Below are 25864 nucleotides of genomic sequence, written 5' to 3' on the forward strand. Positions count from 1 at the left end.
CATGGGAGAAAATATTTTTTTTTAAGCCTTCCCAGAACACTTCAGTCATGATCAAAGCAGTGCAACTTTGAAAAGCACATCCAGAAACCTTCTGCACATCTAATTTGGCTCCAGGTAAAAGAACTGCGGCCAGCATTCAAAGTTGCATCCAAATATACCTTAACTTACCCGACACATATTTCTTCTTATATGAAGCTGGTCGGTCATAAAATGACCTTTGGATGTCAGAATATTTTGACCTGTCTTTCCTTTCGAGCATTGGCACATATTGAGTTGTTTCTGCTTGTTTCATATCCATATATTCACCATTGTTTTCAAAGGACAGGATTACATAGCTGGAATAAAAACAAAATATTTTAAAAAAAGACTATTGCATGGTGGAATTTATGGCATGTCTCATGCCGTACTCACCTGTCTCTATATTCTCTGATCATAGTTGAGATATTCATAAAGTGATGCTTTCAATTTCTTTATTGATTTAAGAAATTCCTACCTTCTAGTGCTTTCATCAGCTGAGTTCATTCCAAAGATGTCCAGATCCTTCTTGGGCTTTTCTGGATGTCGACTCAGAAAGTTATCTCTGTTTTTATGCAGGTAGTTCACCAAGTCTCCATAAAAGCAGTACTCTGTAATAATATAAATTGGACCTAATGGTAGAGGAAAAGTGGGACAAGAAAAGCAAGATATTACTTTTACTGTGACCACAGGATAATCAGGGGCATCTAGTCACATGCCAGATGCCATCTATGTCAGAATGCCAGATGTAAGGGAGGGCACTGGGATGCAGGTATCTTGTTATCTGGTATGCTCCCTGAATTATTGTTCGTATGTTCTTATCATTTTAATTATTTTAGAGTGAAATCTAGCCAAATTTAAATATGTTTAAGGCCCACCATGTTCCAGGATGCTAACAGGAGTTAAGCATGGGCTTTACACTTTCCAAAGAAAATGAACAGAACCAGGTACTGAGCAGTACAGTGGCGCAAAAACAGCTGCTGCTGTATCCTGCAGGGTCAGAGCAGCAGCTGGAGGTCTCCTCAAGGTAAGGGAACATTGGTTTCCTTACCCTGTGTAGCGCTCCAGTGGTCCCCTTGGATCTGTGCCCGCTATTTTATGGGAGTTGGAAAACAGATCACTAAACTCTGATGGTCATGATATGTTTTTATTGCCCAATATAGATATTTTCATATGACCATTGAAACACTGTGCATTTTATTTCTGCAAAACTATTTTATTAAACAACAACATTATAAGATACAAATGACACTTCAAATATGCTTCAGTGGTCAAAGCTTTGTCTAAACAGACAGGCTTTTAAAAGTCTCCTAAATACCAGTAAGAACATGGTATACTTCCTCTAGTAGTGTATTTCAGTGCCTTGGGGACAATGTCAAAAAGGCCTTGCTCCTTCCTCCCATAATTCTTATCTTCTTTCTTGATAATATGTTTTGATGAGCAGGTCCTACCAATTCATCTTAATTGACCAGGTTGGAGCTGGGGTGGGGGGGTTCATAAAAAGAGGCATTGTGCCCCAGGCTAGGAAAACCAACCCTTTGAATTAGGCCCAGAAGCTGACTGGCACCTAGAACTGAAGGTTGTGAGCAACTATATACATTTCATTGGAACATATAGGACTCACCCGACACTTTCTTTTTTCAAAAGGTAAAAGAGGACTGCTAGAGAAACCTACCTGATTTAGTGCAAGCTCCTAACAGGTTCACTATATTCAAATGGGGCCCAAGATGAGTCATGATCTTTAATTCAGACATGAGAGCCTGTTTTTCACTAGATCTTGCCGTGGCTGTTGGAAAAATAAGTTAAGTAGCCAGTTAGATTTATGTCAGTGTCTGTGTTAACAACACCGATAACACAGAATAGACAGAATCGTGCCCATTGCAGACTCTCAAGGTGAAAAACTGCTAAAAGTCAAAAGAACTATACAGGTTGAGCCTACTTATCTGCAGATTTTGTATCCACAAATTTGGCTCAACACAGTTCCCCTGGACCCACACTGAGCCAGATTTGGCCCAATCTGAACCCTCCAAAGATTATCAGAACCTCCCCAGCCCTCAGAATGCCTTCTAAGGCCTGGGGAACCTAGGCTGAGGAAGCCCTCCTTGGCCCTCTGAAGGCCTTGCAAGACCTTTAAATGTCACTTCCAGTTTTGACACAAAACTGGAAGTGTCCTTCTAAGGTCTCCCAGAGGCATTCCCATCTGGCATTCTGAGGGCCGGGGTGACCGCGTGCAGCCTCGCCTGCCCTCAGATCACCATCTGGAGGCAATTGGAGCACAACTTCAGTCACCTTTGGAGGGTTTAAGGGGGGGGGGCCTGAACAGTGGATTTCATTCACCGCAGTTATCAGCATCCATGGGAGTTCCAGGAATCAAACCCCTGCAGATAACGAGACACCACCTGTAATTTCAATGTCTCAGACTGAATACCCACAAGGAACCATGCTTTGTAAAACAAACAACAATGCTTTTCTGTGGTGTGTAGAGTCAGACAACGACTTCTGAACCAGGCAATGGTAACATGAATCTAATTTCAGATAAATTGTTGGGATCCATTGATTAGGATTAGCAATACCATCTTTTGTAACATTAGTTTTATAGTTACTGGTTTTCTCAGCTCTGCTCACATCAGAATCAAGCTTATTATATAAAAGCATGTGACTTCTTCAAAATACATACACACACCCTGTACTTGTGTGTGGGGTGAAACAGAGAGAACACAAAATCTCAATAATGTTCAACATTAATTTTATTTACTCTTTCCTACCAAAGCACACATATCTTCCTCAGCTAGGCTGATCAGAGCAACCCAGAATTAACACATACATTCATTAAAAACAAGCTATACACAAAGATAATGACACAGATTATTTTATATTAAATTCAAAAGTGTCAAGAGCAAATGAAGCTCCTAAACTATGGTCCTAAGAATATTTCTTTCTAGGCTAATATAAGGCAAGTTACTGCTGGTTTTTCAAATGGTTTGCCTTGTCTGCTGTGGAGCTTCCACAGTGAAACCCTACAAAGAAAGGACCTGCAGCCTATGTGGTTGTTATACAAATGCATAAATGGCTCTTTTGAATTGTGTCCATTACTTGGAAGTAAGTTCTGTTGAAGCCAATGGATTTTACTTCTAAGCAAAACTGAACTGAGGAAGCAGACTTGGTTTTAGTCCATCAATAAACTGATCAATTAATTAAGATGTTAGATTTAGGGGATATTGTGAGGATTTAAGAGGGAAGCTTCTTTGGGCCACATCTTCTTTTACATTTTGTTGGAATCAAGGAACTCATCTAGACTGAGAACACTATCATGGGAAATACCATGCCAGAGAATTATGCTTTCAAGTCCTAAATCAATTTGGCATGAATTTGAGTGACGGGTCAAATTAGCAGGAACCGAAAAACATACTTACGCTTCAGCATTTTCACAGCCACCTTCATTACTGGTAGTGACCGGCTTAATCCATATGCTGTTCCTTCCACAACTTTGCCAAAAGCTCCAGAGCCAAGGATTCGGCCTGTAGAGAAGAGATGGCTGTTATTTGCTGAGAGGTAACACCGGATCTTATCTCACAGCCATTGGTGCTATTGATGTCATACAGTTGGTATGCATTTGAGAGTTAACTGAGTGAACTCAACTGTTCATCTAATTAAAATAAAGCATCCCTTTCCACCTTCAGAATTAATTCCTCCTGTTAAGTAAATGGGAAAGTTAGTTTGCAACGTGAAATTTGGGCAGGTATCAAAGCTCTCAACCATCTCTGGCCTAGAATATTGATGTTTACAACCTACTTCCTCCAGGACAATTCCATTTACTCAGGTTGCTCTAGAGTAAATCAGTCACATGCAGCTGCTTTGGTGAACCAAATATATTTCGCAGAGGTGCATCGCTTCACCTCAGCACTCAAGGCAGTGATGACATGACCATATGACATCATGACATCACTGTTGGGACCCTTCACAGAAGCTAGAATGGAGCAAGCCAAAGCCAGCAGCACTATGCCCCAGCCTCAGGGAGAGCATCACTTAACATTCTCCCTAGGGGCTGGGCTTTTCACACCTTCACAGAAGCCAGGATGGGACGCAGCGAAGCCACCAGCATCCTTCTGAGAAAATCCAGAGGTGAGTAAGTGGAGCCTGGGGGCAGTCATGCACCCCTTCTAGGGTGGCACCCGGGACACATGCCCCTCAGGCTCCACCCAAGTTGCACCTCTGGGTCTAGCTCACCCAGCAATGATGCAGTTGACTGAACTGAGCTGCAATTGAGTCCTCTGGTTAATGGTTTCTAAAATATGTTCCAATGAACAAAGCTTAGTGGAATGTCTCAGTGAGGAGATCAGTAAAACTGGCTGAGTTTTCTGGGGGAAAAAAACAACAACTGTCCTTCACTGCTCATCTTCCCCACAATACATTGCCATTCAGATATGTTTTATAGTGCACGCTCAGGTTGTATGAAATAATGCTGAGTCCCCAAAGGACTGAAAAGAATCTGAACTGACCATGCCTCAGATTCTGTAACTTACTAGGGCTTTCTGGTGGATGTGGAAATGCTATTCTGGAACACTAAAAAAGCTATTCCCATTGATGCCAATGAGAGTTTTTTGCCCTGGTCAAATAGCAACTTTTTTTTGAAAAGCGATATATAAATACTGCTAATAATAATAATAATAATAATAATAGCAGCTGAGATAGATGAACTGAACTGGGAAGACGGAGAGGGCAAAGGGTTAAAGTCTCCCTCCCTACGGAGTCCTGTTGGAGCCTTAATGTTTACTATTTAATAAAGGGAAAAAAAGCAAGTCGTTGCATAGCATATACTTAAACTAATGTATAGTTTGAGTTCTCTAGATGTTCATGGTGTTTTCCCTAGTCAGGATGGCGGGACTCTCTCCTTAGCATGGATTACAGTCCTTCCCAATGGCTCCAATTACTGCATTCTCTCCATTTACACATCTATTTTCCTTTCTGGCTTTCTGCATTTATCATTCACAATACCAGTTTCACATTCATGCAACCAAAGTAGATAAGTGGCCTTGAGATTTCTCTCATTAAAGTGTCTCATTGGCTTTAATGCAATCGCATTCAGGTCAACTATTGAAAATCCTCTCTGAGGAAAGACTCACAGCTCATCTGCCAAACAAAACTTTGTTCTGGTTTCTACTAATGTTATAAACCTTTTCCCTTGAAGCATTCAAGATGGGAGAAAGCTTCCTATGACTTTTCAAGCCCACGCTCATGTGCTGAGCTTAAACTGAAGCCCTAAAGTCCTTCTTTGGTGACTGTAGATCTGTGGACCAGATGGCAGGATGCAGCCCCTTTTGAATATTGGCTGCTGTGGTTCGATCTAGTCATCAGTCTTCAGTACCCATTCCATCCCATCTTATGATTGAATATATTCAACATCGGAAATACTTCCTACCGTTTCCACACCTCTGCTAAACATGGGAGAACTTCCTGAATATTAGCAATTTATGGTGAGGTCTTCTAGTCACCCTCATCTTGCACATTCATTTGGATAAAAGAGTTGTTCATCATGTTCAGACATGATTGCATGGGAGTTCACAACTTGCATCTGTGCAATTAATCAGCATTCACCCACCCCACCTGCACTGTAATATGAAGTGGTACAGTCCAAGAACAGTTTTACCATCTAACATAGTCTATAGTCTATGTGAATTAGGATATAGATTAGAACCTTTCTACTGTTCCTGGCACAGGAGGGTTGACCCTGCATATGTCTGATCTTGGAAACTAAGCAGGGTTAGGCCTGGTTAGTACTTGGATGGGAGACCACCAAGGAATACCAGGTGCTATAGGCTTATACCATAGTCTTTTGAGACTGAAGGTTGCCAACCAACCACTACCAGAGCTTGGGAAAAAGACAAATATTTATAACACTCAATTGTCTGATTTACTTAAAAGTAGGTGGTTTGAAACACTGATATTTTTTACTCAGAAGCAAATCCTGCTGCCTTTTATATAACCTGCATCTACGTGGAGAAAGGATTGTTCTCTTGAGGCTTTTCCATACTAATAAAATTCAAGCTGCTTCTCTGATGTAGAGCTAGTTAATAGAACTACTGATTATATAACAGTCTAGAATGTAACTAATTTTCTCAAAATGAAAACCAACCATTTAACAGATGAATACCCTAAAGGGATATTTAGCATATCAATAAAAAGGCACATTTGATCATGTTGGGTTTGCAAATTACTCATGCATTTACTCATAAACCAGAATGTTTTTAAAAGTTAAACTTTAAAACTTGTGCTTGTGAGTCAGAAAGAGGCAAGTATCACTGCCCCATCCTCAGTTTCTGTAATTGTTTCATGCACATAATTAAGCCCAGGGTACAATAGTACATTTCTTAGAGCGTGGTTTGATTTCCTCTTAACCAAATGGATTTAATTAAGTGATGATTTCCCTGAACCATAAATTCCTTCTAATACATGTGTCTGAGAGTAAACAACAATCCTCTCTCTATTACTGAAATCATTCTAACTTGCATCAGAAGAAGTATATTTAATGACATAAAAAGCAAATACGTATGTTTGGTTTTACTGAGTACATTCAGTACATTCTTGTTGGACATGAACATGACATCAAAAAAATGGGAGGTGGAGAGAAAGAGTATGGTAGGCAAGAGAGCAAGGGGGTGAATATTTTGATTTTCATTATCAAAATGACCACAGATCCTCAATGGAGGGGCATGTGTATCTCCCCAGCCACTACAGTACTCTCAGAACCAATTCAAATATCTGCAAGGGAGACAAGACACAGTCATTTCAGGAGTCTGTACTACCTCAGAATGTTTGTGGGAAGCAGTGGCATAGCTAAGAGGGTGCAGGGGGTAGCAATTGCACTGGACAACAAGCTGTAGTGGGGCAACAACCTGAGCTTGACACTAGTGGCCAAAACTGTGAAAACCTTGGTATTTTCAAATAATACCATCATATTATATACCGTTCAGTGTGAAATTTAATGCAAAATGCAATGAAACCACATCAAAATATCTCTATTTTATCAAACGGTATAGCCAAATAAGCAGAAAACAAAAACAACTGCATTGTATAACAAAAACTGGATTTTCTTAACTCAACACTTACCGATAAGACTGATTGGTCCAAGAGCTGATTAGGTGTTATTATGATACAGCAGGGAATCAGTAAGGTGTTATTATGGGGGGGGGCAGCCTGGAGGGAGGTGGCAGAGCAAGTGGCAGCAAGGAGGCAGATTTTCTTCCAATTTCACTTTTTTAAAAGCCTCGGTGTAATGTCACTTCTGGGGCATCATTTTGAGCTCAGCACTGGGCTACAAAATCATTAGCTACACCACTGGTGGGAACACTTGTTTTAAGGTATCTCCACCTCAAAATGCATGACAAAGGCACTAGTAGCTTAGCTTAAAAGGGGCAAAATGATAATTACTGCAGTTACCAGTTACCAGAACTAACACATAGTTAATGTGCTGGAAGCAATCCCTCCCACTTGCCATTGGAGCCATTCTGGGCAGCAACAGCAATGCAGGGGAGATGCTGTTGGTTCGATGAGTGCCTGCCCATTGCTGTTGCTGCCCAGAATGGCTCCAATGGTGAGTAGGAGGAACAGTTTACACTGTGCATAGAGGTGCCTGCAGTACTTACCGTTGTGGCCCCTCCCCTTACCATTTTGGCCCCTCCTCTTACCATTTTGGCCCTTCCCCTCAGCTATGCAAGTGCTATCTACATGTAAAGGAAATGTTGTCGTGGGTCATTTTATAATGAACAATTCTTCTAAAGCACATTCTGAGTTTGTGGATTGCCCGATGTGCCCCTCCCCCGAATGTTTGAATCAGCGCCTAGAGTGGAAAAAAATGAGCTACAAAAATAGTCACTGGGATCATGCTGCCACCATAAGATGACCTTTTCTCCATTGATTACACTTGAAAACTTTCATGGAAAGAGTAGTCTTTTACATGAGCTATTTTTCCCTGAGAACAAAATAGTTTCTAATAAAAATTACTGTTGAATTTTACTCAGTATTACACATGCCTCTCTTTTTCTCTTCTCCCTTTGTTTTTCCTTCTGTTGAAAGTTAGATTATAAACTCCTTGGAGGAAGGAGCTTGTTGCTGTTGTCTCTGTGTAAAGCACCATATGTGTTTAGCATTATCATCAACCTCATCACCACCATCAACAAAACAGCGGCATATATTCCTACATATATAGAAGAAGCCCTGTTGTATTTGGTCCTTACCCAGTACTAAACCATCTCTAGGAAACTCCCATCTTGAGTCGTAGGGGAGTTGCATGGGGTCCACATAAATATATTCATGGCCATCAGGACTGATGGATTCAATGACTCTCCATCTTATCTCATATCTTGGTTTCTGCAGGGCACAACACATGGAACACAAGGTGTTATCCTTCCACTTACTGAGCAAGTGAATGGACTCTCTTTTAAAGAAACAGATTTCTAAATTACCTGCTTCCAAATGATCACCAGAACAATCAATGAAATTATTACAATCACTAGTAGCACCAGGACTGCAGCAGCCACCGTTAGTTCTGATCTTAAAGCTGTAGGAAAAAGAGAAGATGTACTTTAGGTTCTTCACTTTCAGCTCATGGATGATGAAGATTTTTTTTCACCCCCAAGAGTAACAAAGACATCCCAGAATGAAACCCTCCAAGTAGTTTTAATTATGTATAACTCTCCACCTCTCTTGCTTTTATCTTGCTTGTAACTGCATCTCATTCAAACAAAAGGAATGCAAGGTCCAGACAAAATAAAGTACTTTTAAGTTCTAATGGGAGAGTTCAGCATAAGGTGTTTTGTGCAATCCTATGCTTGCTCTGTGCAATCCTATGCAAAAGTAAGTCCCACTATGTTTAATTAGACTGTTTGCACAATACAGCAACTCTCATTGAAATCAAAGGGATTTAACAATCATTTTAAAACGCTGGCTGTTTTTTTGAATGCATTCATCACCAGTTGCTGTTTCCAGTTTTCTTGAAATTAAAGATCCATGGGCACAATCCTAACCAACTTTCCAGCACAGACTTAGCTGCAATGCAGCCCCCAAGGTAAGGTAATAAGCATGTCCTTACCTTGAGGAGGCCCCCTTGACTGACTCCCCACAGCAGGATGCAGTGCACACCACATTGGCACAGCTATGTCAGTGCTGGAAAGTTGGTTTGGGTTGCGCCCCATGTGATACTAATACTTCCTCTGTTGCTTTTTCCTGTGAGTGTAACTATAGGCAATTTTGTAGATGAAATCAGATTCATAGGGTGCCAATATTTCATGTTAACTCTCCACCTATTACTCTTCCTAATGTTCTATTAAATATCTGAGCAAATACCGTTTAGTTCACTATGGGGCCAATCCAATCCAATTTTCCAGAGTTGATGCAGCTGCAATACAGGCCTAAGGTAAGGGAACAAATGTTCCCTTGAGGATGCCTCCGTCTGCCCCCTCTCCCCCAAGATACAGTGCATGCTTCATTGACAAAACTGCATTAGCGCCAGAAAGTTGAAATGACTGGGATCTCAGTATAATAATAAAGGGTGGGATTTTTTCAGGCCGTGTTTTCTGTGAACTTAGATATGGCGATATTTATAATATTCAAGAAACTCCTCAATGACCCAGCACACTGTACAAAATCATAACAATACATTGTAGTCTTAGAAATATCTTCTAAACTCTTTAAATCATGCATTACTGTAGAATGACACATTTGTTTTCCACATATTTCATTGACTCCAACGTCTCAGAGTTGACTGTGCCCGTTTGTGGAAAAGGAGACAACAGCCACTGTCCTAATTGTACACCAAGCGACAAAGTGCACTTACTAGGAGCCACAAGCTTCAGTTCCCGTGCAACAGTTCCAAGGTCATTCCTTGCCATGCATCGGACAGCCAATGTTTCTTCCACCTTTTGAAAGGTCACCTGGCTTTCTACCATGTTTTTCTCATCAAAATGAGTCTCCATAGTGATATCGGAGATATTCTTTGTCAGAAGAGTCCATGAAGTATCATTGCTGCATCTGGAGAAACACGAAAATACAGTTTGGAAAACCACCAGACGTGACTGTTTTACATTTTTACAGAAACTCTTTATATGGAGTAAAAGAACTCTTAAAGGAGTAAATTTGTGTATTGTGTAAGAACTGTCCAGATCCCTTCCTTGAAGGCTCTGCAACACCCTTCTGCTTATTAGAGAGTCAGACACCACCCTGGAAACTTTAGGGGGTGAATATCTAGCAGTCTGGGGCAGCACTGCTGTTGTAGCCACACATAACTCAGGATTTTTCTCCTTTAATCCCTGGAACAGTGTTTTTGCCCCAACTACTTCCAAGCCTGTGCAGCAACAAGTTAGATAAATTGTTAAGTAGATGTACCTTACAGCAGTGTTTCTCAAACTGTGGGTCAGGACCAACTAGGTGGGTTGTGAGCCAATTTCAGGTAGGTCCCCATCCATTTCAATATTATATTTTTAATAGACTTGATACTAGCATTGTATGTGACTGCATTTGGGGAGATCTGCACTTTGAACAGGCTACAATGTATATGCTTTTAACAATGAGAGTCAATGAGGCTAACTCCTGGGTAAGTGTAGGTAGGATTGCAGCCTAGAATTGTTAAAAATTTTCTGCTCCATGATGTCACTTCCGGTCATAACATCACTTCTGGTGGGGCCTGACAGATTCTTATTCTAAAAAGTGGGTCCCAGTGCTAAATGTATGAGAACCACTACCTTAAAGGAACAGATTATTAGGAAATTCCTTTTTCCAACCATTATAACATTTAGTTAGAAATGCAACACACTAAGAAGGCAAAGTTAACAAGGGTTTGCCTAACAACTAGCACTGGATTAGCCCAACTGAAGTCAAAAGAAATTTTACTCATTGAAATAAATTCCCACCCCCTCCCCATTATCTTCAGTACTGTAATTTAAAGCTCTATACTTTTCATAGAGCGTACAAGGCATTTGGACCACACTGTAAAGCTGATGTTTTCCAAAGAAATCATGCATATTGTTTCCTTACTTCTTAATGTCTTTGCAGACCAGCCATTCCACGTCCGGGAGAGGTGTTCCTTCTGCCAAGCATCTTACTGTTTGCCCAGCAGAACCGTGATGATTATCCACCAGGTCTCGAATTAAAGCTGGAACTGGAATAAATGGGAAGAGTGTATGAGTGTACTCCTGCAGTACTGAAGTAGTTCCATCTAAGAAAACAAGCATATTGTTGAACTCCCATCTGTTGAATGTTTGGCAGGCCCTCTCATTCCTTGAGGAAATCCAAATTCAGATCTTCTTGCGTTCTTTACTTGTCTTCACCAATGGTCATTTCCCTCCCTGTGCCATTATATAAATAACAAGGGCTGAAGTGGCATGTTCCTGGAGTAAGTTCTATTTAATTCAGTGAGGCTTACTACTTAATAAACTTGGATCAAGCTGTTAGGCTACAATCCTACACACATGGCAGGTGAAAAAGTCCAGTGAACTCACAGTGAATAAACATGCGTAGGTTCTGTTTATCTTCTGTAAGAATTAGGAGTTCACTGACTTCAGTAGGAGTCACATCCTGTGGGGAGTGGTGAGCGCAGGTTCCGGGTGAGAAACATATGGGAGTGCTTTAGAAATGACACGCTCAGAAGGGGGGAGATGTAGGAAACCAAAGAGAAGAGAGAGCATGAACAAAGCAGCCACACAGTGGCTGTCTTCTAGGAGGGAAAAAGATGAAGGGACCCTTGAGTCAGTCCGCTGCACATTAAAAACTTAATGTCACACAGTTCAACTTCAAATAATGTCTGTCAAGTGATTCAGTAATGTTTAGTTTATTAATCACTTGTAAACTGAGAGACAAGAGAAGTGTGCTGTCCTGTGTGCCATGCAGTAGTTTAGCCAGAGCGGGGGTGGTACTGGAAGTATTGCAAGTGCTGCAATACACCATTTAAGTGGCCCTTCCCATTTGCCATCAAAGCCACTGAGGCAGCGATGGCAAAGTGCAGCCACTGCCCCAATGCTGCCCCAATGGGGCAGATTGCTGCCCCAATGGCTCGATGGCAGGTGGGAGGGGCCACTTACACGGCATGTCACACCACCTGTAATACTTACCTCTCTCTCTCTCTCTCTCTCTCTCTCTCTGAAGAGGGCCTGAATTAGCATCTCACTGCTCAGAATTTTGCTTAGCCTTTTCTAACACGGCTTCTGATTAGCTCCAGCAAGTCTTTGAATATCTGGATGCCCCCTAAAGACAGATAAACTAAGGGCACCATCCTAACCAGGTCTACTTAGAAGTAAGTCCTATTTTGTTCAATGGGGCTTACTCTCAGGAAAGTGTGGTTAGGATTGCAGCCTAAGTTTGTCTAAACATCCCCCAGGTTGATCTAGAATTTAGCCTCAGAGTTTTCTTTATGGTAAGGAGTTTGCAACCCAACAGAAATCTGGACCTCTGGGTCACAAGTAAGACATTCCTCCCTCTGTTTCCATCTTTAGGTCCTGGATTAGGGCCTAAAGGCTTGCCTTACATATGTACCTTGTTTATAAACAAGGATATAACTTGCCTTGTATATAAACAGTTGCATTTTTTGATCCGGGCTGTCATCAGATTAAGGCTACAACCTTATCCACACTTACCTGGGTGTAAGCCCCAGGGCCTAGGAGAGGGGAGTAAAGGGGGTAATTTGCACCTGGGCCCAGGGTCCAAAGGGGGGCCCAGAAGCCAAAGGAGGGGGCCCAGAAATTTCCTGGGATCTTATGTTTTCCTATCTACTCAGACTTGTTGCCTGCACGGGATACTGGGGACACTACTGACGCCACATGGGTTGGTAGACCTGGGCTCCAAAGACTTTTCCAGCCGTCTTTACACTCCCTCTAACCTGTTTTGCTCCTCCCTGCCCCTATTCTGCTTGCCCGTCACCACTCTCCCCAGCTCTGTTTCACCCCTCCCTCTTTGCAAAGGGGCCCAAAAGAAACTTTGAACCCCCCCATTAAAATTCCTCTCAGAGGGCCTGGTAAGCCCCATTGACTATAATAGAGCTTACTTCTGAGTAGACATGCATAGGATTGGGCTTTAAAAACATTACAGCACAAGCCAATGCATGCCTACTCAGAAGTAGTCCCATTGTGTTCAATGGGGCTTACTCACGTGTAAGTGTGCATAGGATTGTAGCCATGGTCAATTAATTGCATAAGTTTTAGTTGATCAATCAAATCACATTTTAATATGAATAAGAACTACTGTTAGGAAGCAAAGGCATACTTTTTTTTTTTTTTGTAAATTATGTATGGCATTAAATTATAGCTGGCATTATCTTTGGGAGCAAACCTGTCCAGCTTTCAGTGTAGATGCAGCCTCAGTGCAGCCCTGAGGTAAAGGAACAAACATTCTGAGAAGGACCTGTGACTGCCGCCTCTACCACAGGATGCAACACACGCCCTCTTGGCGTGGCTTCATCAGCACTGGAAAATTAGATGGGATCAGGCCTTTAGAAACAGTAACCAGAAAAAAGCCCACACAAGCTTTGCCCGCATGTGTTTGGGTCAAAGTTAGGGTGGAGGTGTTCAATGACCTATGGTTAGGGCATTTTTTTTTCTGTGGGCAATTCTTGTGGGGTCTTTTTTTTATGTGGATTTCTTCTTTAGAACCCTTAGGGCAATCCTGAGCGCCTCTTCAGCATGTGCCTTGCACTGGCCAAAGTGTGTTGTGAAAGTACCGTAAAGCACTTTTGCGCCACTTTTAAGGGAGATAGGCTGGCACACAGATCTTTGCTGGCCTCCCCATGCTGATGTGAGCCCTGGGCCGGGTAAGCTCGGCTGGTGCAGGGGTTGGGAGGTATGTGGGGAGGGTGAGGAGAAGGTGGGAGGGAGGTGGGAGGAAGGCATTTCGAAGGCGTTTCGGGACGAGGAAGGGAGGGTGGCGGGCATTCCTAGGGGAAGGCAGGCAAGGAGCAGGAGGCGGGGCCAGGATCTGGCAGATCTTAGCCCCATTCCCGGGTGGCCTGGGGCAGTCCTGGGCTGTTCAGATTTGCACTACCTCTTTAGGTGTCGCAGATCCAAGTAGACCCATTGGAGCTGCTGCAGCTCTCCCTGGGGTAAGGGGAAAAGTTTCCCCTTGCTTTGAGCTGAGCTCAGGCAATCCGAAACTTGCACTGGATACTGCACAGGCAGGCCTGCTGGCCTGCTTGTTCCAGCACAAGTTAGGACTAGGCTGCCCAAAAATCTGAAGCTGGTTTGTATCAAATCAGATGATTGGTTCATCTAGCTCAGTACTATCTATACTTTTTGGCATTGATTCTCCTTGGTTTGAGACAGAAGATTTTCCTTGTCCTACTTAGGGATGCTGGGAATTAAGTCTGGAACCTTTTGTGTACATAGCATATGGTCCAACCATTCAGCTACAGCCCCTTCTCACAGGAAAAGGGCGTACTTCCTGCATGAGAAAGGGGGATGTGACTTCTAACATGGTGCATGCCATCTAAAGCTATTATTTGTGTTATTATTACTACCACTGTTCTACTACTACTACTACTACTACTAATAATAATAATAATAATAATAATAATAAGTAGTAGTAGTAGTAGTAGTAGTAGTAGTAGTATAATTATTATACTAATAGTAGTAGTAGAAGTAGCAGCAGCACTTAATAATAATAATAATAATAAGTAGTAGTAGTAGTAGTAGTAGTAGTATAATTATTAGTATTATACTAATAGTAGTAGTATAAGTAGCAGCAGCAGCATAATTTTTTTAATCTGCAGCCCTATTAATCAGGACCACCTTTTAAATCTATCAAACAGTTTTCACGGATTCATTCAATGCCACAGCCCTAGTTTCAACCCTTAGTCTCACCAGTTTAAAAGATCCCTGGGTCAGTAAAGGTCTGTACATGAGATTACAGACAGCCGCAACCTAGTTTGACAGCATGAAGCAGCTTCTTCTATCCTTATACATCGTTGAAATGCCAAGGAAGATGCTCAGTGGCATTCAGAAGGCTTTGCAAATTCAGGGGGAAAGCCAAACCTAGACAAGAGAATCTGCATGTACATACTAGTTACAGTAGTACTTGAAGACTGGAGCTTGGTTGGCATTTGGTTGTAAATGGCCCACAAGAAAACCAAACGGCTTATGACCTGAAGGTCACCAATTAGATAACATGAGGAAATCTTGTTCCCTTGTCTTCAGTAATATGTGAAAAGTCTGAAGGCAAGGTGCATCAGTTCTGCTATTGAAGTTTGTCAGGCCAGGTTCTATCAACTGCCTAGACAGGACACAGCTTGGGAGCCATATGTAAGCTGCTCTCAGAAAAAGTGAGGTGCAAGTACAATAAATAAATAAGTGACCATGCAGCAAAAAAGAACATGCACCTATATAAACTCTTCATCAATAGCATCATGGAGCAGTGGTCACAAAGATAGATTATCCACTAAATGCCAAATCTGCACTGTGATTCTTTATCCCTTTTATGTACGCTTTCCACTCTCCAAATTAAACTCATATGGAAGGGACCATTTCTGATCGTCAGCCAGGCACAGCAGATGTTTAAGTATGACAACATCTGGGACTGAAATAATCTCTTCCCTGGACAGCAGCAGTTCCTAGGTAATTTGCCCTATTATTGACTCCTATTTTCAGAAGTATTATTCATACCATATGCTGTTCCTTGAGAGAATGCAAATGCTAAACAAATTAAGGGCAAATGAACTTTATTTCTAAAGGTCAGAACTTAATGTACGTACAAACAGTTATTTGTGCCAAGGGCCTATTCTATGGATGAATCAAGAGTAGCAATCATCTGCTGTAACCATTTGGGTGGCAGTATAGCATATAGTTAGAGCTGATCCACACAAAGAGTGGATGAAGTGCTATAGCCCTATTGCTGGTCTATATCACTGCAAAATGCAAGTGGAGGATCTTGTGACTGAATGTACCCCCTCGGTGACCTTTGGTTGTAGAAAAACCTTCCTGCACATAGAAACTAGATATCTAGGAGAAGGATTCTTACCCTTTCCTCCAGATACGTTAGTTTCCTGAGTACAATGATTGTTTTAAAGGGAACATACTCAACATACAACCACAATAGCTTCAAGGTTGAATGGTAAAGCCTAGGAACAATTTTACCACTTGTGGCTTGTGTAAACCAGGCCTTAGATTGCTTAAACCGTACTAAGAGCCAGTGTGAGATAGAGGACAAATTGTTTGACATGGACTGGGGGACCCGAATTCAAATTCCTGCTCGGTTATGAGGCATCCATGAATTCCTGCCCCATTTTATTCTCACAATCACCTTGTGAGGTAGGTTGGGCTAAAAGACAACATCTAGCCCAAGGTCACCCAATGAGCTTCATGGCAGAACCGGTATTTGTACTAAGTTGTCCTTGATCAAAGTCTTGCATTCTGTCTACTACCCCTCAGTAATGCCTATCCGTGGTGCAATGTGGTGTAGTGCAATGGTTAAGGGAACTCACAAAATGGTCTCAGGCAAGCCACTCACTCTTGGTCTCAGCTGCAATACAGAGATAATAATACTTACAGCAGAAGTTCCCAAAGTGTGCGCCATGGCACTCCAATGCACACTCACAAAAGCATCTGTGTGCACACTCATAGAGATGCTGCATGACCTTTTCTTCCTGACTCGTTGAGCCAACTTCACACAAGATCTCATACGATTTTTTGCTATGTTGGCTTGGCGAGCTGGAAAGAAGAGGCCATGTGGCACCCCCATGACTGCAAAGGGTGCCGCAGCCCCAGTGAATGTGGGAACCACTGCTTACAGGTTCTTGTGAGGATTACATCAATATACTTCACGAGAAGCACTATGCACACTCCAAAACCGCTTTACAGATGCTAAGCATTATCATGAAAAATTTCTATTAACATCAGTCTCCATAACATCAACTCCACTTCTACTTTGCGATTGTAATTTAATGTATCATTTTTATCCATATTAAGTATTCACCTTGTATGAGCAGAGAGAAAGTATATCTTTGAATTTCATCTTCATTCTCTGCCACAACAGTATAGTATCCACTGTCTTCTTCCTTGGCACGAATTAATTTTAATATGCTCCTGTACCTATAGAAACAGAGCAGCGTTGTGTTCATTTTTTCAAAACAATACATTATTATGTTATTATATGCAGTAAAACCCAACCAATTTACTGAAAAGCAACATGTAGAGGTGTTTTAAAACAGTGTTATTTATTTTACCCAGAAGTAATCCCACTGTGTTCAGTAAGACTTAGGCTGTAATCCTATCTTACCAGAAACAAACATCTACCAATGTGTATAAGAAAAGTTTATTATCATGAAACTGCAGAATTTTAAAGTAGCTCTTCTCCCTGCTCCTAAACAGGAAGTCAATCTAATGGAACTGACTTCCAAATAACTCCTGAGAATCAGAACATGGAATTGGGATACAAGCAAAGAAAGCTACATGGTTTAAATCCAGTTGCAATCAAGTAGAATTAAGTGCTTGAAACCCACTGTTCACAATTAAATTTAAAAGAGGCTTAGGGTGCAATCCTAACCCCTTATGTCAGTGCTTTTCAGCATTGGCATAGCGGTGCCAGTGGGACATGTGCTGCATCTTGCAGTTGGGTGTCACTAACGGAGGCCTCCTCAAAGTAAGGGAATGTTTGTTCCCTTACCTCAGAGCTGCATTGCCCTTATGTCAGTGGTGGAAAGCGCTGACATAAGGGGTTAGTATTGCACCCTTATTCTAGGTTGTGAATGCCTCCATAGGGACTCAGATTCTCATCCTGGAAAGTCTTGTGTGTTTTTGTACATGGCTAACCTCTTCCAAGGGAGCTAACTTTCTGCGCTTCCTGTGCTCTGCTCAAAAAGGTATTCCTTGGATGTGTGTATTTTTGGGTGATAAGGGGACTTTAATCCTGGTTACAGGGGGTTCCTAGCTGGTTTTTGCTTTTGCCCCCTTTTTACTGATGACACTGTAGCACCTGTAAGGGGTGGTGATTGTGGTGTGACATCCTTATGTTGTGTGTGTGTGTGTGTGGTGTCCTTGGAGCACCTTTTTGTGGTTAGTGGAGGTGCCTCAGATGCAGCACTGATGATACATGGATATTGCACTAATGAGGTGCTGATGTCAGGACACTGTTCTGTGTGGGTGTTTGGGTTTTCATGAACACTGTTGGCATTTACTTGGCAGGGCTGTGCCAACATTACTGGAAGAGCCATTCCAGCATAATGCTGTGTGGACAGGCTTAGAATAAGATGGCCATCATACCAGTGTCCAAATAGGATTGAGCATTTAAAGCTGTAGGATAGATACATTCAAGAAGGCAATGCAATCACAGCCAGGATAGGAGGAGATAGCAAGAAGGAGAAGTGATAGATTGTATCAAAGGATGACTGAACAATTACATTTAAAAAAATTTTTTGTCTGTATTCTCTTGCTACCGCCCCAGTTAATTCTAGATATAGACTTTGTTCAAAGTACCAATACTTCTGAAGAGCTGCTTTGGTTTACAAATGGAGAACTTAACTGTTAAATTATGGCTGAATACCTTTGCAAGGATTTTCTTTACCTTGTCTCGTGGATCTGCTTGGAACTAGTAACAATCTCTGTGAGATTATCCATCAGAGTAACATTGTCCTTCAGCCAAACCACTTTTGGAGCTGGGTACGAATGCACATCAACCACAAAATTTTTAACTTCATGTAGGTTAACAGCTTCCATGGGGCTAAAATGAGGTTCCAGACGAATGAATCCTTTATCTGTGAAAGGACAGTGGCTTTCATGAGTATCTCTCAACACAAAGGCTGTCATGATGTTAAGATGGAAGTTGCATGGAAACTAGAAACATACTGTACCATGAACTGTGATGATGATTCTTTTGGTTTTCTTAAAATCTTTGGTCACATGTCGGGCAGCACATTCATAATCTCCAGTGTCCTTCACAGAAGCATCCGGAATAGTCAAGTTGTAAATCAGCTTCAGTCCAGGGGACTTGATGTCATCCAGAGTAATTATACCTTTGTTCTTCTACATTTAGAAGGAAGGCAGCAAAAATTGTGGTCAAACAAACTTAACCCAGGCAAGACAGAAGTGCTGATGGTCAGTAAGAAACCTGATTAAGAAATGGGAGTTTCACCTATTCTAAATGGGATATGACTCCCCTGAAGGAGCAGGTGTGCTGTGTGCAAATGCTCCTACAACCAGTCCTGCTCTTGGAGGGCAAACAGTAGCCATGGCCAGAGGCACTTCCTCAAAAAGAAGATCTCATCACAGTCATCAGATCACGCCTCAATTTTATTGTAATGAGCTCCATACAAGGCTACCCTTTAAAAATATTCAAGAATTACAACTGGTTCAGAATTCCGTAGCAAGCTTGCTGATAGATGTGGGCCATGCTTGGGGGGGGGGGGAGCAGATTGCCACAATCTTATAAGAATTACTGTAAGAAGACTATCCTTGCTGTTTCCATATTCAATTCAAGACGCTGGTCATTACCTCCTTCTGCTGTATGAGTCAACTCTTCTGTTAAGATCTTCAGGGAAGAGTTGACTCCATGTGTTATCATTGAATGATGTTTGATTGGCAGGCATGTGGCACAGAGTCTTTGTAAGAACTCCTTGTCTGTAATAGCTCCCTGTTTGTGCTTTCTTTGGGAGCCCTCCCCCCACCTTTCAAAAAGGTGCTCAAAGCCCACCTGCCAAATTATTACTTTGTGAGCTGCTGCTGCTGGAGTGACTGACCCTGCTTCCAGACAACATTCAGGTAAGTGTACATGGGATTGTCCCCTTTTAATATCTAACTGTGAAGCCAAGCAGCCCAATCCTGAGCTGCCCTGCGCACTCTAGGCAGCTGCCGCAGATGCCTTTACCTCCTCCCTCCTTTTGCCTCCTTCCTCCAGGTAAACTGAGTAGCCCTGCAATGGGGCTACTTGATTCTACAGCGACTCCTTAGGATTGGGCCCTAAATTAGCTCTACATAGTAGCCAACTTGCTTAGGAGATGAGTAGGAATTTGAGCAAAGCATTCCTAGTCCTGCTCTATTGGCCCTTTGGCTACTGTATCCACACTGGCTGTTAACTAATACTGATGAATCTAAGAATTAGACTCTCGGATTATGACTTGGAGTCATTTGTAAAGAGTCACACATTCTCATTACCAGAAACATAACATGTGGTCTGTTCTGTGAACACTCCACTTTTGTTCTGTTATACTTTCCAGGTTGAAGGGGGTGTTATTGCTCTACAACCACACAGTCCCGCTTCCTGTCAACCTCAGATGTTCCCCATCTCTCCATAACATCTTGGAAAGCTCTGCATGTTTACCAATAAAGAAGGCTTGATTCTTTGTACTCAGCTAATGTGACAAGAAATTGCTCTCCTCAGCTGTCTTTATTCCAAGAATTTAAAAAAGAAAGAAACCCAAACCCTACCCCCAGTCTTTTCTCGTAATTTGTTCAAGAACAAAATGGGTATTTACCCCTTTCCCTGGATAATTCCACTGCAGGTTCACCAACTCATTATCCAAGACCACACAAGTTACAACAATGGTTTCTCCTGTTTTATACACAGTCTTGGGGGACTCAATTTCAACCCGAAGATGTGAAGTAGCTGGAAGCAGAAAAAGAGAGAATTAACACATTTAAGAAACATGAGGCACATTGCAGAGGTTCTAAAATTCTTTTAGATATATTGAAATAAACCAGGGATCCTTTCACAAATCAGGGTCAACATTTTCTCAGGTGTTTCACATTGTGGGAGAGAGGACACTTTTCCAAAAGGAAAATTAAGCTATGTACCCTTGCTGACTCTGCAGGGTCTGGCCAGCTGTGGTACTCTTTGGTTTCAGAACATGTTGCAAGCAGCTGTGGTTTTGTCAAATATGAGATACAACCCTCATAATGAGGAATAGGGTTGAATGGTAGGGTCATGGGCTTCAGGATGATATGGAGATCTATCTGCAGAGCATCTTTGTGGAACAGTAACACAGTAATCAGTGTTGGGGGCAGTCAATACAGGGCATTTCCTAATCTCTACTGCTATGTTAACTTTATCTTAAATTATCAGCAATTACACCCATCAGAGCAGGACAAGCAACTCAAACTCATCATTTTGTCCCTCCTTTTGAGACAGTATATAAACAGGTACCTATGTAAACATAGACGACAAATTCCCCAGAGAGAAATTCTACTGTCTTGACAGTGGTCTTGCATGTATAAGAGCCAGCAGAAAAGTTTCCAATGAAGCCCTGCTTGTTGTCGTAAAAGGCATAAGTGATTTTCCCTTCACCGTTCATTAAAGTTACTTGAGCATTAGGGTTGGTTGTGCGGCAAGGGATGATGGAAGACTCATCTTCATCAGTGACGACGACAAACTCTTCTTCTTGGGATGTAGGAACAAAAGGGACAGCTGGATCTGTTGAGACGAAGAGGATTTTTCCCATCAAAAAGTGTACAGAGAATGGTAACTTTAATTTCTTGGGCCTTCGTACTGTAATCTAGGGGTTCCCACAGTGTGTGCCACAATGTGTTAAGGGATTGCTGTTACGTGAAAATCCCCTTTTTCCTTTTGTCCTTTTATATCTGGTTATGTTATTATGGACTAAAATATCATACAGGCCAAGCAAACAGGCCCAATTTCCAGAACCCTGGTAAAAGTCACAAGTTTACACTAACTCCAGCTCTCCATGCACACAGCAGCAAAGACTTTAGCAGCAAAGACTTTAGCAGCAAAGTCTAAAGGGTAAATTGTTGTCTTAATCGCTGTAGATCTTTGTTTAAATGTTTCCTATTGTTGTAGCTTAATCACTCTTAAGTACTCTTAAGTTTGCAAACTGCCTTCCCCCCCCCCCCCAGGAGGTCAGTCATGGCTGATACCCGGTCATCCTGTTTTTCTTGCATGCTCCACGCGTCCCACTGTGTGTAGTGAGCATGCGCATCCAGGACAGCTCTAGGCCACATCCGGGTCATTTAGGTCAGCATCCAGGTCACAGCAAAAACCCTTAAAAGAGAAGGCTGCCATGTGCTCTCTCTCTCTCTCTCTCTCTCTCTCTCTCTCTCTCTCTCTGGCTGCCCATCAAGGCAGAGGTCCTCCATAGGACTCTTCCCCCTCCCATCCAACTGCTCCTCAGGACAGGTAACTATATCTTGCATCTGGAACCTTTTCCCTGCTTCCCCCCCTTTTTCTCCCCTTCTCTACCCATCTTTAGTCAGCAACTGGGTTGGCAGATCAGGGACCCCTAAAATCCTTCCCTGAAATCTTTCCCTTTTCCTGATTTCCTCAGATGCACCAAATACTGCTGACATCCAACCACCATGAAAGCTAGGTACAATATATATTCAAGAACTAGAACCAAGAAATGTGCATTATGTTTACCTTTGTGCTTTTGTAATAAAACTATAATCTTGTACTGAAAGTTGTCTTTCTCTCAGTCTCTTTTCAAGCTAAAAAGGAATTTCTTTGCATTACGCTGTCTTGTTATCTAGCCTGCGATCCTGAAGTTTCCAAAAGGGTAATATAATAATTCCCCTTAAAACATAACAGCCCTTTTTGGTAACATTGTGGCACACTCATTGGATATCCACAGAGGTCCCTCGTGGGATATCCATAGGGGCCCTTTGTACCTGTTCTCCAGGTGTTGCCATCTTGTGGGATCCAAAATGGCAGAACCCGGCTGAGCTGGGAAACAGAGACTGCGGGGCATCATGACCCAGCCAACCACTGGAATACAGTCATAGCTCAGTGGTACCCAGACATTTTTTGCATACAGAAGCTTCCAGGTTCCATCCATCACATAGCATCTCCAGCTTTGCCTCGGTCCCCATCTGAAATCATGGAGAGCCACAGCCAGCATCAACAATACTGAAGCAGATGATCTAAGGATATGGCTTGATATACAGCACTGGTTCCCAACCTGTGGTTGGGGGACCACAGGTGGTCCGAGAGACCCTGAGAAGTGGTCTGCAAAGTCTCAGGGAAAAAAAGATGGCTTTTGATCACTTCCAGCATGCTCTCCCATGGACCACCAGAGAGGGTGGAGAATGAACTGCCCACAAAAGCCAACAAACCACAAATCTTCACTGTAAATAACACATCTAATAAATCTCTAATTACTACAAATTTAATTGTATTTTTTGTGTGAAGGGGTGAAGGTTTCATGCAGGGCCCGCAAGAGGGGGTTCAGGGGGTAATTTGTACCTGGGCCCAGGGCCCCATAGGGGTCCCAGGAGCCTTAGAAGGGCCTCCAGAAATTTTCTAGAATCTTCTGTTTTCCAATCTCACCCAGACTTGCGGCTCACATGGGATGCTGGGTGTATGGCAGCTGTGGCTGCCACAAGCCATATGTGCTTGGCCAAGGAATGCATACGTGACACTCCTGAATACTGTCAAATCTGGGAAGAAACTGGCCTGCTATTGTATCACTTTGGCTTGTGGATCTGCTTACCATGAAGGAGTGTATCAAGGACGCAACTGTAGTCCCACAGCTGCAGAAGAATGTTTTGATACACACAGGACACTTTCCATTCCAGTGTGAGCCTAAATATGATGATCTAATTTTCTGCAATCACTTTCTATATTTAAAAAATCTTAGAACTTAGGAGTGTGTTTGCTTTTTTGTTTTACTGCATCTAGCAGCTGACACTGTGTGGGCAGCTAGAACTGGGCTCCAAAGATTCTTCCTGCTGTGGTCACCCTCCCCCTGCCTTGTTTTGCCTCCTCCCCACCCGTTCTGCCCAACCATGTCACCACCCTCCCCCACTCTGTTTCACCCCCTTCCCTCCCCCTTTGGGAAGGGGCCTTAAAGAAACATGTATTCCCCTGATAAAATTCTTTTTGGAGGCCCTGGTTGCACGTGGTCCACACTAATGCCAATTCCCGTGGTCCACAGGTGCCTAAAGGTTGGGAACCACTGACATAAAGGGAGCTACATATCTCCCTCCCCATGACCAGTAGAAACAGAACAGGAAAAAAAAATGCAGAATCATTTATGCAAAATAAGATACATCATGCAAAGTTGCTCAATTTATATCCTTTATACAGGTGGCAGAATAAAGCTTTTCTCTGTGTCAGGTCCTGGTATCTCTCACCATGAAATTTTGATTTATTTCTTTTTGCACAGAGTACATGCAGTGCTGTTAATAAGCAGTTCAGATTAAGGTCGTTCATTGATCTAAGCCAGGGATGCCCAAACCCTGGCCCTGGGGCCACTTGTGGCCCTCAAGACCTCTCAATGCAGCCCTCAGGGAGCCCCCAGTCTCCAATGAGCCTCTGGTCCTCCAGGGATTTGTTGGAGCCCACACTGGCCCGACGCAACTGTTCTCAGTGTGAGGACAACTGTTTGACCTCTCGCATGAGCTGCGGAATGAGGGCTACCTCCACTGCTTGCTGTTTCACATCTGTGATGCAATAGCGGCAGCAAAGGAAAGGCCAGCCTTGCTTTGTGCAAGGTCTGTTATAGGCCTTGAGCTATTGTAAGACCTTCATTCATTCATATAAGTTCATCTTTAATATATTCATTTATGTAAACTTATGTAAATTTATTCAAATTTTAAATGTAAATTAATTCTTTTTTCCCCTGGCCCCCAGCACAGTGTCAGAGATCTGATGTGGCCCTCCTGCCAAAAACTTTGGACACCCCTGATCTAAGCAGAAAGAAACCATATCCTACAGTCTTGCAAACTTTTATAGTAAAGAGTCTCCTCCTTGTTTAAAAACCCAGATCTCAGAGTATCCAAGTTAGTCTTGTAATCATGACAAAATCACTTTCGCAAGCTTGGGACGTTTATCACATTTGATAGGGGAAAAAATAAAACAAAACATTGAGTAGATAGAAGTCAAAACCCAGCAAAACAAGAATTTGCAATACATGCTGACAGACCTTGCAGCAGTTATTCAAAGATCACAGCATATATGCCTATATCCCATAAATTCAATGTATTTGGTTTCCAAATGTAATGTGCACAAAGGGTATTCTCAGAGTTCCATTGCCCTGCTCATTTTGCTTTGGATTTCTTTCAGCATATAGCTTTTAAAAGCTTTCTGCTTTCAATAAAGAAAATGGCTTCCACCTGTGCCTTCATTGTTTTTCCAGACAAAGTTATGGCTCTCTTTAAAAAAAAGATCATTCATAATGGAAAGAGACATTTTCATTAGCATAATAAAGAACAAAAAGAAACCATTTAGGATCAGCAACTCTGGGGAACTCATTTCCAAAGGGAAAATCTCAAATAGAAGTTACCTCTGGACAAATGGAAAAGCCACCTTAGTAGCAGGGATGTGCAGTGTGGGGGCATCAGGTGAAACAGAACCATCCTACAGTAGTCCACAGAAAATAGCTGCAGCCTCACCTGTGACTGTATATGTACTCTACCCACTGAGTCCGTGTGTGCATGTGAAGTACATGCTTAGTCGTAGTGGTGGAGGCTGTGACTATTCTCTGTGGACTATGATGAGGTGGTTCTGCCTCACCTGATGCCCCCACAGCACTTGTCCCAGTAGTAATTCAGATACAACTACCCCACATGAAACTATGAAAATCCGCAGTATAGATTTACCCTATAGACTTAGACAAAGGTCCCTTTGACACTGGTCTCTGCATGGTAAGCAAGCAGACACTGGTCCCTGCATGGTAAGCCCTGCTCACACTTTCATCAATCATCATTATCATAATACAGGTATTTATATACCGCCTTTCTTGGTCGTCAGATTTCTCCTCAGACTTTATTCAAGGTGGTTTACATAGGCAGGCTAATTAAATCCCCGTAGGGATTTTTACAATTGAAAGAAGGCTCAGCCAGATCAGGTGAGCTTTCTAATAGGCATGGTGGGCCCTCGGCCAGTGCCAGACCTGACCAGCCCCAGCTCCTGCCACCCCTGCGCATTGTGTCACTGC

At 42.4% G+C, this 25864-nt stretch overlaps 1 protein-coding gene across 2 annotated transcripts in view; it reads right to left on the reverse strand.

The window, feature by feature from the left end:
* PDGFRA (platelet derived growth factor receptor alpha) overlaps nucleotides 1–25864 on the reverse strand; it is a 49226-nt gene that overhangs the window by 18252 nt on the left and 5110 nt on the right. For both annotated transcript variants that reach the window (XM_066631644.1, XM_066631642.1), the window contains exons 3-15: nucleotides 21121–21387; nucleotides 20453–20583; nucleotides 18833–19004; nucleotides 18547–18736; nucleotides 16960–17075; nucleotides 11044–11167; nucleotides 9848–10041; nucleotides 8478–8572; nucleotides 8250–8382; nucleotides 3429–3533; nucleotides 1691–1801; nucleotides 494–647; nucleotides 169–335 (exon numbers count right to left, since the gene is read on the reverse strand). In XM_066631644.1, the coding sequence (XP_066487741.1) occupies nucleotides 169–335; nucleotides 494–647; nucleotides 1691–1801; nucleotides 3429–3533; nucleotides 8250–8382; nucleotides 8478–8572; nucleotides 9848–10041; nucleotides 11044–11167; nucleotides 16960–17075; nucleotides 18547–18736; nucleotides 18833–19004; nucleotides 20453–20583; nucleotides 21121–21387 (1959 nt within the window). The remainder of the gene's footprint in view (nucleotides 1–168; nucleotides 336–493; nucleotides 648–1690; nucleotides 1802–3428; nucleotides 3534–8249; nucleotides 8383–8477; nucleotides 8573–9847; nucleotides 10042–11043; nucleotides 11168–16959; nucleotides 17076–18546; nucleotides 18737–18832; nucleotides 19005–20452; nucleotides 20584–21120; nucleotides 21388–25864) is intronic.

This window comes from Tiliqua scincoides, chromosome 6 (genome assembly GCF_035046505.1).
Source record: "Tiliqua scincoides isolate rTilSci1 chromosome 6, rTilSci1.hap2, whole genome shotgun sequence".
NCBI classification, from domain to species: Eukaryota; Metazoa; Chordata; class Lepidosauria; order Squamata; family Scincidae; genus Tiliqua; species Tiliqua scincoides.